Consider the following 13,398-nt stretch of genomic DNA (forward strand, 5'->3'; position numbering starts at 1 on the left):
GACCCGCCTGTATAACGTGCTGTAGGAACCTGCGTTAGGGCTGGGACTCCGTGACCCCCACAGGTCCTCCCCAAGCCCTGTGATTCTGTCAACGTGGGCATAGAATAGAATTATAGGATCCTGGAATGGCCTGGCTTGAAAAGGACGACGGTGATCATCTGTTTTCAACTCCCCTGCTATATGCAGGGTTGCCAACCACCAGACCAGGCTGCCCAGAGCCGTATCTCTCACTCTGTGCCCATTCCCCACGGGCAGCTCCATGGGATGCTCACAATCCAGAGCGTTTTTGGGGATAGCTGAGTGTGGGGCTGGGGGTGGCACATTGAGCCCATGCACGGCCCTGGGGCGCGGGCTGTGTGTGTGCAGGGGATGCGTGCTGATGTTGGCTTCATGGGAGCCTCGCGCTGTGCTCACTGCGTGTCTGGCCATGCATCCCCAGCGAGGGTGCAGTGCTGATGTTGGGAGGAACGAATGTCTTCATGTGATTCAGCCCAACACGTTTGGTCTCCCTACCTTTGCTTCTGCACACACCCACACGCACCTCATTGGGAGGGTTGTGCCAAGCAGTCAAGTTTGGGCCGAGAGATCTCCGTGTGCCAAACGTGGGGAGTTGCTCAAAGACAGCGGGGCAAGCTCTGGGATGTGCCCAGGCCCTCGGGGCTGGGACCACACAGTGTTTGTTTAAGGAGCCCGTTTTGTGCTTGTGCTTGTGTGTGGACTTGTGCTGGGTTTGTCTCCAGCTCGCCTTCCTGGTGCAGCGACTGTGCAGGTGGGTGTGCAGCCCTGCACTGCTGGTCTCCATCCCAGTGATGTACCTGGAGCTCTATGCCGATGGGCCAGCCAAGGGACTGCTGCTCCCATGGGGTGGCAGTGGCATTGCTGCTGCGTGGATTCAGCTCCATGAGGGATGCTGAGTTTCACGCTGCTACAACAATTTCTCTTGCAGGGCTTCTGAGCAGCGAGAGGACAAAATGTTCGGGGGAAAAATGAGCAGCCTTGGGAAGAAGCTGATCCGCCGGCGCGTGGTGGATCTGAGCTCCGAGGAGACGCGCTTTGCTCGCTGCCTCTCCACGCTGGACCTCATTGCCCTGGGGGTGGGCAGCACGCTGGGTGCTGGTGTGTACGTGCTGACCGGGGAAGTGGCCAAGGATACCGCTGGTCCATCCATCGTCCTCTGCTTCCTGGTGGCCGCGCTGTCATCGATACTGGCTGGGCTTTGCTATGCAGAGTTTGGAGCCCGCGTCCCCAAGACCGGCTCTGCCTACCTCTACAGTTATGTCACAGTTGGTGAGATCTGGGCTTTCACCACCGGCTGGAACCTCATCCTGTCCTACGTGATAGGTACGTGGCTCGGCCGGATGGAGGTGGGAAGTGTGGGGCCGGCACGCGTCCCGGTGAGCAGCACCATAGCGGGGCATGGGAGCAGGGTGCAGGCTGGGTGCTTTGGGGATCCGCATGGCTGTGTGATGGGATTGGTGCTGCTCTGCCTTGGCACTTGTGTGCAGGGCTCGGATCGATAAGCAGCTTTGCTGTTGGCCAGGCACAGCCAGCGTGGCCCGAGCCTGGAGCGCGGCGTTCGACAACATCATCGGCAACCAAATCTCCACCTTCTTCATGAACAAGACCACGCTGCACCTGCCGGGGGTGCTGGCCGAGCGCCCGGACTTCTTCGCGTTGATCCTGATCGCGTTGCTCACTGGTGAGTGTCGGAGCGGCTCGGCGGCACTGCGGTGATGCAGTGCGGGTGCAGCCCGTTCACCCCTCGATTCCCAGCACTGCTGACCTTCGGTGTCAGCGAATCCGCCCTGGTGAACAAAATCTTCACGGCGGTGAACCTGCTGGTGTTGGCCTTCGTCTTCATCGCCGGCTGCATCAAGGGAGACATCAAGAACTGGCAGCTCACGGTGGAGGATTACATCAACCTCACACACTCAGATGAGCCAGAGGAGGTCAGGTGAGGACAGTGAGCGTGCCGCGATGGAGTCTGGCCAGCGCTATGTGGCATAAGGATGGTACCGTGTTGTGTGGTGATGCCCCAACTGCTCTCCTCCCTTCTTCCAGAATAAAAACCTTCGGCTCCGGTGGGTTTGTCCCCTTTAAGCTGGAAGGGGTCCTGATGGGTGCCGCCACGTGTTTCTACGCCTTCGTGGGTTTCGACTGCATCGCCACCACAGGTAGAGAATGCTCGGAGCGGGGCAGCTGCTGGAGCTGCTCGGGGAGGAGCGCGGTGCTCCCTGCTGCTGTGGGAACAGCCCGTCCCCAGCTGCACCGCACAGAGCGCCTCGGCTGCCCATATCAAAGGCTCCCTGCGAAGTGTGGTGAGAACAGGGCTGCAGGGAGCCTTCCAGCTGCAGAGCCGAGTGCTGGGAATTGCTGCTGCTTCTGCTTATTTCCTGGCCTCAAGCAATATTAGATTTTTTCTTAAAATGTCGGTTCTGCATGAACTTAGTTGCTCTGTTGTGCGGGGAGCCCTCTTCATTTCCTCTCCTTCCCCCAGGACTCTGCTCAGCAGGTTGCTGGTACAGGCTGTTCTGCACAGCCTCTGTGCCTCTGCTGGCTGCAGAGCCTCTGGTGGGGAGTGCAGTGCTGCAAGGAGCAAAAGCTCAAGGCAGAGGGCACCGTGGGTGCATTGCTGCATCACTACACCAGTGCTTATGCAGAGAGCTGATTTACCAGGAGCTGCAGGCTGGGGTGTGGGGCTGGGCACGGCCGCAAGGATGGATGGGGACGGACTCTGCCTCTTTCCTCCACATAGGGGAGGAAGCCAGGAACCCGCAGCGCTCCATCCCCATCGGCATCATTGTGTCCCTCCTCATCTGCTTCGTGGCCTATTTCGGGGTCTCCGCAGCCCTCACGCTGATGGTTCCCTACTTCCTGCTGAACAAGAAGAGCCCGCTGCCCGAGGCTTTCAAGGCGGTGGGCTGGGAGCCCGCCCGCTATGCCGTTGCCATTGGCTCGCTCTGTGCACTCTCCACCAGGTAGGTCCAACTTCTCTTTGTGGTATCACCCGGCCCAGCACAGGGCTGGGGATACCTGTCCCAGGCTTTGCCCTGTGTGACTTCCGTCCTTCCCCCGGCACAAGCCAGTTCCTTCTCCCCCTGACTGCTGGCCCTCTGGCCAGCCCTGAGCCAATTCTCCCCACGGCAGCTTGCTGGGCTCCATGTTTCCCATGCCACGTGTGATCTACGCCATGGCGGAGGATGGGCTGCTCTTCAAGTTCCTCTCCAAAATCAACAGCCGCACCAAGACTCCTCTCTCGGCCACCATCACCTCAGGGCTGCTCGCGGGTAACACTCCTTGTGGCCATCTTGCTCTCAATCGCCCTGCAGCCCAGTGCTGTGCTCATGCTTTCCGTCCTCGTTGCAGCGGTATTGGCCTTCCTGCTTGACCTGAAAGACCTGGTGGACCTCATGTCGATCGGCACGCTGCTGGCTTACTCCCTGGTCGCCGTGTGTGTGCTCATCCTCCGGTGGGTGCCACCTCTTATGCCAAGTGTCCCTTCACCACAGTCCCTTGGGTGGATGCACCTTGTAGACAGCGTAGGGCTTGTGGCCACGGCTCAAGCCGTGAGATAAAGGTTGCTTGGGGCATCCGGGCACGCCATAAAATCGTTGAGGTTGGAAAAAAAAGCTAAGATCCCCAAGTCCAAACCCAACCCATTCCACCATGCCCATCACCAAGTCCCTCAGTACCACATTTCCATGGTTCTGGTTCTGGAACACTTCCAGGGATGGTGACCCCACCACCCTCTGTGTAGCTGTGCCATCCATGGGACTGCTGCTTCCCAGCAAGGGGTTGGGGGAGCAGGAGGGGAACGATGGGTGCTATTGTATCCCCGGGGTTGGAACTTCCTCATACTTCGCTGTAGTTTGTGCAGCACTGAGCAGGTCTGCTGTGTGCAGGTACCAGCCTGGGCAACTGAACTCTCCAAAGGCCATGGAGATGCTGGAGCTGAATGGGAACGAGGAGGAGAGAGTTGTCATGAACCCAAACATCGCTGCCACGGGCACCAAACAGAAGGAGACGCTGTCCCTTACAGCACTCTTCAATCCATCTGCAGACACTCCCACAGCGCTCTCAGGGCGCATTGTCTACATCTGCGTCTCAATCATGGGTGAGTGAGTGGGAGGCAGCGGCTCCTGCATGTCCTGCGGCATCGCTGGCTCGTTGCTGTGCCAGGGGTTGGGGCGTGTTGGTCCCTGCAGACCTGGGGAGCTTTGGTCAATGGTTTCATTGTGCAGGCAGAGCAAGGCAGCCCAGTAGAGCCTGGGGAAGCGCCAGAACTGGGTTTGAGCCCAGCTGAGCACAAGCTTCACTCTGCTTGCCAGGCTGAGTTCCTCCTGGCAAAGTGCTTCCCCAAGGCCTTGGGGTGGGTGTTGGAGGACCTATATGTGACCAGGAGGAGGGGGTGGCTCAGCCTAGCAACCCACAGGGTGGCAGGGAGGTCTATACAGCCACACGCTGTGCAGCATGGTGATGGGCTCTTCTCTTGCAGCTGTGCTGGTAACGATCATCTGCGTGGTGCTGACCCTCCAGGTAAAGGCGCTGAAGGAGGCCAACGTTGCCTCCATCTTGGTCCTGGTGCTGCTCCTCGTGGCTCTGCTTATCCCCACCATCATCATTTGGAGGCAGCCACAGAGCAATGCGCGGCTGAACTTCAAGGTGAGTGCAGCCTCCAAGAGCTCTGCACCTCTCTGCACCCAAGGTTGGCGCAGGATCTGCTGGGCTGGCTGCCGGGCTTCCACCATCCAGTAATGTCCGGAGCCCAGAGACACGGCTCTAAGGCACTGCCTCTGGAATGGAAACACCCAGGTGGCAGAGCATTCCTTAGCCTAGCCATGGTTCCCTTGGGCATGGCTAAGGTGGCACGTCTTGTCTCTCGCAGGTACCTTTCCTCCCACTCCTTCCACTCTGCAGCATCTTTGTTAACATCCTGCTGATGGTGCAGCTGAGTACCGGCACCTGGGTGCGCTTTGCCATCTGGATGGCTGTGGGTAGGTGTTCCAGCGGGTAGTGTGGTGTGCCCCAAGCCTTGTGGGTATCTCATTGCTCCAGCTTCTGTCTGTTGGTGGCCCGGGGAGGCTGTTCCCTGCCATGTGTCTCATTGCATGAACTTTTGCAGGTTTCATGATATACTTTGGCTATGGCATTCGGAACAGCGTGGAAGGGAAAAATGCAAAAGAGCTTCGAGGTTCCACGACAGAAAACCCTCTACACCACCCCGGAATGGAGCTCAGCCCTGGAGCTGCTGCAATCTGAGACAGGTGGTAGTTGTGATCAACATCACTACTCGGAGGACTGTCAGTACTGCAGTGCTGGTATGAGACCACAGACTGCTCAGCACAGCCATCCCATGGGGCCTGAGCCCAGAGTCTGCCGTGCGCTGCCCTTTCCCCTCGCTGAGCAGGGGTTGTGGAGAGGAGACCCCGGGCTGGGGGAATGCTGTTGGCCCGGGGGCTGTTCCACCCCGCCGAGGGGCAATGACACCGATACGGCCCTCCCAGTGTGAAAGCTGCTGTCACATCCTGCTTCTCCTGCCAACGGGACACTCCATGTGGTGGTACTGTTGTATTTGTGTCAGTGCAAGTGTGACTGAAGTTGAGCAGTCCCAGTACTGCCCAGTGCCCTGCAGCAGCACAGGGCTCAGCACCTGCAGCCCCAATACAATCCTGTGCCCGTGCTGAGCCCTGTGCTGCTGGACCCATTTGCTTGGTGTGAACATCACACTCAGCTACTTGTGATGATGTCTGCAGTGTAGACATGAGTGTCCAACCTTGTATGCCTTGGTACAATTGGAATTTCAGTGTCGATTTTTTATACTTATTGAAGTCTAAATAGTTTGTGGTGTTTTTGTTTTTTGTTTTTTTAAACTGCTTGGCTCTGTTGGTTCAGTTGCATCTCACTTCAGTGCCTGTGTCCTGCAGCCTGGGCTGGGGGATGGGGCTGTCCTTGTGTCTCAATGGGCACATGCTGATGGGAAGCAGGGTGTGGGGCACCCAGCCTCTTACTCCTGGTACTGAGGTGTGGGATAGCAGTGGGCTGGGCCCTGTGCCACATGGCAGTGTGTCATCACATCCCAGTGCTGCTGTAAAGACTTCAGAAATAGCCCCTGGGCTCCCGCTGGGCCTGCGGGGGAGGCACAGCCAGGAACTGGGCTGAAGACGATTTCCCAGATTCCGGTCTGGTCTCAATCAGCCCTGACAGATTATTTTGTGAAATAAATAAACTAATTTAGGGCAGATGGATCTTACGTGGGTTTGGCGTTTCCTGGCAGCAGAACAGGGTCAGCGCTCGGCCAGCAGGGAGGGCCCCATGGCTCGGCCCCATGGCTCAGCCCCAGGGCTCTGTGGGGAGGAGGGGGGCTGTCACCCCACTGCACCCCACATCCACGTGCATGTCCATGAGCACGGCAGTGCCCACACTCGCTCACATGGGCAATGCTGTTCCAGCCCCGGGGCAGCATGAAACAGACTTCCGCCTCCTTATCCAGCCAGCGGATCGCTGGGGAGGCGGCAATGAGGCCCTGGAGCCTGAGCAAGCTGAACGACCCAGGGAAATGCCTGTGCTGCTCCCACTGCTTTAACTGCTGCCTCGCCGGATGAGATCCCTCTATAGGGACTGAGATCCTTCTATAGGGATGTGGTGCTCCCTCACATGGGAGGGAGCTGCGGAGATGCTCCTTTTTGGGTGAGGGGATGAACCTTGGCTCATTAATGCCAGGGACAGCTGTGGGGCTTCCCTGGAGCACGGCACTGGATGAGCCCTGCAAGGGCAGTGGATGGGGATGGGGAAATCTGGGATGAGGCCCAGCTGCAGCACGAGGAGTCAGGGTGTGGAGGGCAGAGCTCGTGGCTCTCAGCCTCCCTGCAAGGCTCCACCCCCACTCTCCTGCGACTTTCATAACCCAGCGTGCTGCCACGTGTCTGCACAGACCCCGGCTGCCTTGGGGACACGGGGCTCATCTTGTGCTCCAGTTGATATGTCCAACTCAGTACTCTGAGGTCAGGATGGGAGCAGAGGGCTGAGCAGTGCAGGGAGCTGTAGAACCTGCCCCATGGACAAGGGGTGGCCCTGGCACATGGAAAAGCGATGGCAGATTGAGTTTTAGATGGGGTGCAGCAATCCACCTTGGAGTTAACACAGGCTGCCTTGTCCTCGCCGCACTGTGACACCAAATACTTCAACTCAAGTGTAGCCCTGGAGCTCATGCACCTTCCTCTCCCCTGTAGGAACAGTGGGACAGAGCTGTCATCTCCCTCTTCAGGCAGCAGGTACTGTCTCACCTCCTCATCCTCCCCGCGGGTCACCGGGTGCTGCAGCTGCTGGGTGGGACGTGCGGTGTTGGCAGGGCTGAGCCTTGGAATCCAGGGGATCCACGTCAGAGCAGCAGGACTTGTGGCGTGACAGAGGAAACTCATCCACTCGTGGTATTCCTGCAGTACTCCTGCAGCACCGCCGGGCATTGCCATCCAAAAGAGCTGCAGATCAAAGGCTGGGGTAGATTTCTATCATCTCTAGTTAGTCACACAGCTCCAGGCAGCAGCTTAGCATGCACAACCCAGCAGCTGGTGAGGGGCCACGTGCATGTGATAATCCCCGAGCCCTGAGCCGCAGCAGGTGGCTGGCTCTAATCGGGCAGGCTTAATGGTCTCCTTGCTTTGCCTTTGCAGGTTTGGAAAGATGACTCGCTGCCAGGTGATTGCCATCCTCCTGCTTTCCTTCCTTCCCAGGACCGCAGCTGGGAGTTCGCTTCCCACCCTCGTTCCCCGGTCCACGGTGCAGCTGGGCAGAGCGCAGTTCTCGGCACGGGCCGTGCTGGAGTTGGCTACACGCTGTGACCAGGCGTGTGTCCGGAGGGAGGCCGCCCTGCTCCCCCAGGACTTCCAGGAGTACCTCTTTTATGAGACGCTGTACGCCAACGGCACCCGCACTCTCACCACGGTGGAGCTGAGCCCCGGTGAGGGCAGCACGGAGAGGAGGTGGCCGAGGAGACGCATGCGGCGCAAGCGACAGATTTACGGCACGGATGGGCGGTTTTCCATCAGTGGGAACCACTTCCTGATGGACTACCCCTTCTCCACCACAGTTAAGATCTCCACGGGGTGCACGGGGGTGCTGGTGTCCGAGCAGCACGTCCTCACGGCTGCCCACTGTGTCCACGATGGCCGAGACTATGTGAAGGGTGCCAAGAAGATCAAGGTGGGCTTCCTGACGCCAGCCAATGGCACGGGGAGGCCGGTGATGCGCTGGGCTCGTGTGCGGCGCACGCAGGTGCCCAAGGGTTGGATCCAGAGCCTCAACTCGGTCAGCATGGACTATGATTACGCCCTTTTGGAGCTGCGCAGACCGCACCGGCGCCCGCACATGGAGCTGACTGTGGCTCCGGCAGCGGAGGAAATGGCTGGGAAAAGGATTCATTTCTCAGGGTTTGACAGTGACCGGCCGGGAGAGCTGGTGTACCGCTTCTGTGGGGTGGAAGATGAGACGGCACACCTCATCTACCAGCACTGTGATGCCAGGCCTGGCGCATCTGGCTCTGGGGTGTATGGCAAGGTGTGGGATCCCGTGCGGCACAAGTGGGAGAGGAAGGTGATCGGCATCTTCTCTGGGCATCAGTGGCTGGAAGTGGGGGGGGAGCAGCACGACTATAACGTTGCTGTTCGCCTGACTGCTCCCAAGTTTGCTCAGATTTGTTATTGGATCAGAGGGGACTATAAAGGCTGCCAGAATGAATGAGAACTGGAGCCTTCCTCCTCCCGTCCCCAGTGCAGACGGCTCTGAGCGTGGTGTTTGTGAGTGAGGATGAGTGTGAGGAGCGCTGCCTGCCAGAACTGCTCTGCTGCTAAACTTAATTCTATCCTGGAGTGACAAGGTCTCTGCAACACACACAGGATCCAGTGGAGAGACTCGGCTAAGCCTGAAGAGTGTTTAAAGCTCTTCTGGTGAACTCAACATCGGACTTCTTTGCTAGAGAGTCAGGTCTGGGCTGCTACCTGCAGCAGGTTAACTGCTAGCAGCTCTTACAGTTGGTCACTGCATGCCTGTTTTCCAGCTGCACTGTTTCCCTTGGGTCACTTCAGGTGTCTCGGTTTGCTGGCTGTGCTGCCCTGCTCGGCACTGCCCCAGTTCTGTGAGGACAAAGGACTTTTTCTTCTAACGGCGCCTTTGTGTGCCTGATGAAAGATGCCTGGAAAGCAACCCTGGAGCCTGAGGTTTTTGGGCACAGTGCTCCAGCAAGGAGTGCAGCCAGGGCAGGAGGGGCTGCTCCAGCATGCTGGCAGCACTGGTTTTTGATCACACCCCTGGCAAGGATGGCTCTTCTGACTGCTGCAGTGTGGTGCCATGTAGGTACCTACATGCTGCAGCAAAGGCTAAGAGCTGGGATTGCCTACTTACTTGTAAACCTTCTCATCTCTCTTTAATTCTCTGTGGGATGGGTGGCTTTAGAAGGAAGGCATTTACTACAGCTGTAGTATTTGAGATGGATTCTTTTAAGCAAATACATGTATTTGAATAAATGTCAGCACAAATCTCTTTGCAAATGTTATGCCGAAAGGGGAATGGTGCACAGCTTGCCAACACTGGTCTGGGACCTGCGTAAGGAGGGAGGTACTCTCCCTCCAGGCAGAGATGAGCAGGACATGCAGACCTGTGCAGAGAAGAAATTGCAGTATCTTGAGAAGCAGGGACAGACATGCCTGCCACAACCATGGAACAGCCCACGCAGGTGCTCGACTAAACATTTTTCTACATGTTCTGTCACACACACAGGAATTACGTGACCAACAGGGCATATCAGGGGCAAACTGAGAGCTTGCCTTGTTTCCCTACCTCATATAAATGAGATTCTGTTGCTACTAGAAGAGTTTCACAGCAGATTTCCCTGTTTTTCTCACAACTTCCCTTCTGCTAGCTGTTTGCCCAAGCAATTTTTCTATGTAATCCGTATCTCCCCAAAGGACCTCATGTGATGCTGCTTTGCCAGGCTGGGCAGACAGCTGCTTAGATTTTTCCCTTTAAATTCAACATCCTGCTCCTTTTCAGTGCATCTCAGGGGCAGCTCGTATCACAGGCTTGTCAACTCTGTCATTTCCTTCAGTCAGGTGAGGTCTAAACGTGCAGCTCCTTCAAGACTTGTGACAGATGTCAGAATGCAGCAACCTGACTTGCAAAACAAGCAAGTAGGAGACATTTCAAGACATTAATGCTACCATTCCATCCTCCTCAGCTGTAATGTGAGAGTTAAAATAAATTATAATGCCTGGTTTGCACATGGGCGTGCAACAGAACAGTATGTATTATCTTGGATGAGACAGCGCATGAAAAATCGTGATTACATACTACTGGACAAGGAGCAGCTACTATTATTTACATCATACTAAACCAAATTAGTCAGAATTTAATTTGTCCAATGAAATCACTAACCCTGTCTGGGAGGTTTTGGGGGATAGATCAGTGGGGGTTTTATTCTTCTCTGGTCCCTTATTTGGACATAGGAAAAATGTAAGAGTATCAGCCATGCTTCTCTTAAATGGGGAAGAAAGTCTGTCATCAATACAGGGAGGGGAGTTTCTGGTTCCTTCTTCTCTGAAATGCACATTACACTTTTGTATTGCTTCATATATGTCTCACACTGTGGAACAATTGACAAGATCAGAAGTTTTCCCGGAATCTGTTGGTATGAAATGTAAGGATTTCTTATTCAGAGCAGCTGTACACTTTATAAGCAGTTTCCCCCTGATATCAGCCATCAGCTATTGCAAAGCAGAAGAGGGGAAGCCAACAGAAATACAGCGAGACATGTGCCCTCCTTTAGTATGCCCTCCATTTTGTGTTTGCAAGTGACAGCAACTTTAAAATACCACCAGGAAATGTTCCCTCCAGCTCTTGTCATAGAGCCTGAGGTTTTGATGAACAGATTGCAACAGGTACAGGACTCACTGTTTATTTAAAAAATTGAAAGAAACTTTTAACAAAATCATGCCAAACAGTGAGGATTTGAAAAAGCAGGCAGCACTGGGGCATCATAAAGACAAAGGTTCTGCAGGCCACGACCAACCCAAGGGCTAGATGTACAGGCAAGCACCTCCAAGTGGACAGCAAGACCTTGCTCAGCTTCTCTCACCCAAATAGTGATACTGCTTTGTAAGCAGATGAGCTTGTAAATTAGAACTCTGAAACTTCCGTGCATCCCAACAAAGTGCCTGGGCACCCAGAGGGCTCCAACAGTGGCACAGTTCACAAAGTTTTATCTGAGAGCAACCACAGCTGCAAACATGGCTTCGAAGAAGCCAACCCCTTAGCTGTAATGCAAAGAGTACATCCTAGCATGAGGTGCGTGTGACATGCTGCATTTCTTCTTACCAGAATCCTGCAGAGTTGTCCGTTTGTTTCCCTTGTTGCCCTGTATCAGCACAGAACATCCTCTCTAACCCAGAAGAAAGGGGGAATGAACACATGTATATCCACAATCTAAGGAGGGTCACCTTTTGCTGGAACTTGGATCTCACTCCCTACCCCAATCCAAAACACGAGAACACGGCTAGCTCAAGAAGAACAGAGCCCTCTATGAGCTAAAACCCATGAGGCAATTAATAGACTGCAGGCTGTTGATTTGCCTTCTGCATCTGTATAATCTTGCCAAAACCGCCTCTTCCCACATCGTAGTCTGTCCGGTATTCATCTCGCACCTGGAGCAAGGCAGTAACACAGACATTAGCATTATGCTGGGCTTCACAGTCATCACCATTTCCTTGCTCAGTAGGTTGAGAAATGAAGTTCAGGTGAGTAGTTTGACTCAATTTGAAATCCCTTCAAACAATCCACCAACAACCCAGACAGATGGTGCAAGTGACAAGTGAAGATATATCTGCTGGCTGATGACTTTTTAGAGGGAAAGCAAAGATCCCAAAATATTTTGATTCAGCTTTGTCATCCAGCTTCCAACCTTCTGAATTGCTAGGCTTGGCCTCCAAAGCATTTCTCCCTTCCCCAGCCCTCCAGAAATCTGCAAGGGAAATCTAGCTTCTCACAGTGCAAACTGATGGATCATGAGATTGATTTAGAAATTGCACTCCCTTTCTATTCAAATTCTGCATCATTTAAAGAGTGCTAGCCTGGAACAAGGACAATTCTGCTTGTGCTGTTAGGAATTGTGGAATCCTGTCCAGTTGTAACCAGTTACACTTCCAGCTCTTAATACCAAGGTAGCACTGGCTACCAAAATCACCTAAGATTCATTGCTGGCTCCTTACCATCTGCACTTTGTTCTGCATGAGACAAAATGAGCAAAACAGGACCGCCCTAGGGAGATTGCATTCAAGGTCTGAGCTGGTATTGCCTTTACCTGCCCACCAGTCTTTCCTCTTCCATACTGCCGTCCCTCCTTGAATCCTGCATCCCAGTCCGTCCGAACGATGCGGTCGTCGAGCCGCGTGCCATTGATAAATCGCATCGCATGTTCAGCATCTGCTCTCGTGTAATATCTGAAACACACTATAAGGAGAACTAAACGTGCTATTTTGTTGGCTGCAGGAAAAAAAAAAACAAACAATAACAAACCATTGTACTTAAGAAGCAGAAGAGCCTTCCCTGCCTTCCGGCCTTTGCTACTTTTCCTGCTCTTTTCTATGGGATCAAAAAGCTGCACTCGTGTAAATCCAAGCTGAAAATAGCTCCCACTCCTTCCTCAGGTTCTGACTGTAATGTTGCTACCTGTACAGACAAGAAATAGCTTTGGATCACTTACTTCACAAGTAGATAAAACAAATTGTTAAAACCATGCTAAGGGCAAGAAATCTGATGCTTTTTTATACGATATTAAACTCAACTGAATTTGAGCAGGAGGCACCGGCCTCACAGGAGAGCTCTGCAGGGACAGCTCACAGCACAACGTGCACAAACGCATTCCCTGTGCTTGGGAGCAGCGCCATGGATCGCTCTGCTGGTTCTGCAGGTGTGAAGCCAAGGTGAGAACATGAACACGTGCCTTTAGCTTGGGCCATGCAAGGGCTCAGCATCCATGCACGACTTTCACCCATGGCAACACAGTACGGTTTGGGTGGTGGTGGGAATGCAGGCAGCAACGTGCCTGGAAGGAAGCCCTGTGAGTTTCATGCCTTTCAGGGCTTCTGACAGCTGAGCTTACTGCAAGTAGGGATCAGAAAGGATACTCCACAAAGCAGAAGCCGCAGGGTGTTTTCTTGATCTTGTCCAGCCCCATGACGATCCTCTTGACATCGCCGCACTTGGAGAACAGCTCCTGGATCTGCTCTTCGGTGGTGTAGAAGGACAGGTTGCCCACGTACAGCGTGGAGGAGATCTTCAGGAACTTCTCCTGCAGCTTTTTGCTCCCCTGAGGGCAAAGCCGAGCACAGGGCGGGCTCACACCCGGCGGCG

General features: G+C 54.7%; 3 protein-coding genes across 4 annotated transcripts; 2 read left to right on the plus strand and 1 right to left on the minus strand.

Annotated features, from left to right (window-relative positions):
* The first annotated feature begins 363 nt into the window (after nucleotides 1-363).
* SLC7A3 (solute carrier family 7 member 3) lies at nucleotides 364-5,840 on the plus strand. Its single transcript, XM_010714979.3, has 11 exons — nucleotides 364-1,341; nucleotides 1,541-1,699; nucleotides 1,774-1,954; nucleotides 2,062-2,174; nucleotides 2,756-2,978; nucleotides 3,148-3,287; nucleotides 3,367-3,469; nucleotides 3,903-4,114; nucleotides 4,496-4,662; nucleotides 4,886-4,994; nucleotides 5,123-5,840. The coding sequence occupies exons 1-11, from the start codon at nucleotides 972-974 to the stop codon at nucleotides 5,257-5,259; spliced, it is 1,914 nt and encodes a 637-aa protein (XP_010713281.1). The 5' UTR covers nucleotides 364-971; the 3' UTR covers nucleotides 5,260-5,840.
* Nucleotides 5,841-5,867: 27 nt separating this feature from the next.
* LOC100544344 (serine protease 23-like) lies at nucleotides 5,868-9,871 on the plus strand. 2 transcript variants are annotated; one of them, XM_010714982.3, is made up of 2 exons: nucleotides 5,868-7,568; nucleotides 7,671-9,871. In XM_010714982.3, the coding sequence occupies exon 2, from the start codon at nucleotides 7,681-7,683 to the stop codon at nucleotides 8,734-8,736; it is 1,056 nt and encodes a 351-aa protein (XP_010713284.1). In that variant the 5' UTR covers nucleotides 5,868-7,568; nucleotides 7,671-7,680; the 3' UTR covers nucleotides 8,737-9,871. The 2 variants fall into 2 exon arrangements, with proteins under 2 accessions (XP_010713284.1, XP_010713283.1); XM_010714981.3 differs by having other exon boundaries at nucleotides 5,868-7,271.
* A 1,058-nt stretch (nucleotides 9,872-10,929) lies between these two features.
* On the minus strand, nucleotides 10,930-13,396 carry LOC100544502 (nuclear cap-binding protein subunit 2; the record flags this gene model as incomplete). Its single annotated transcript, XM_010715129.2, has 3 exons — nucleotides 10,930-11,690; nucleotides 12,347-12,485; nucleotides 13,173-13,396. Coding segments are annotated over 3 exons (462 nt in total), but the record flags the coding sequence as incomplete, so codon positions are not given.
* Between the last annotated feature and the right edge of the window lie 2 nt (nucleotides 13,397-13,398).

The sequence above is a fragment of the Meleagris gallopavo genome, chromosome 9, assembly GCF_000146605.3.
Source record: "Meleagris gallopavo isolate NT-WF06-2002-E0010 breed Aviagen turkey brand Nicholas breeding stock chromosome 9, Turkey_5.1, whole genome shotgun sequence".
Taxonomy (NCBI): domain Eukaryota; kingdom Metazoa; phylum Chordata; class Aves; order Galliformes; family Phasianidae; genus Meleagris; species Meleagris gallopavo.

What these genes read in the sequence shown, in the direction of transcription:
- SLC7A3 (XM_010714979.3), top strand. Translation starts at nt 972, where the DNA reads ATGTTCGGGGGAAAAATGAGCAGCCTTGGGAAGAAGCTGATCCGCCGG. An exon ending in CGACTGCATCGCCACCACAG is followed by an intron (nt 2,175 to 2,755) that starts GTAGAGAATGCT and finishes TCCTCCACATAG; the next exon opens with GGGAGGAAGCCAGGAACCCG. An exon ending in GTGTGTGTGCTCATCCTCCG is followed by an intron (nt 3,470 to 3,902) that starts GTGGGTGCCACC and finishes TGCTGTGTGCAG; the next exon opens with GTACCAGCCTGGGCAACTGA.
- LOC100544344 (XM_010714981.3), top strand. Translation starts at nt 7,207, where the DNA reads ATGCACCTTCCTCTCCCCTGTAGGAACAGTGGGACAGAGCTGTCATCT. An exon ending in TCTCCCTCTTCAGGCAGCAG is followed by an intron (nt 7,272 to 7,670) that starts GTACTGTCTCAC and finishes TTGCCTTTGCAG; the next exon opens with GTTTGGAAAGATGACTCGCT.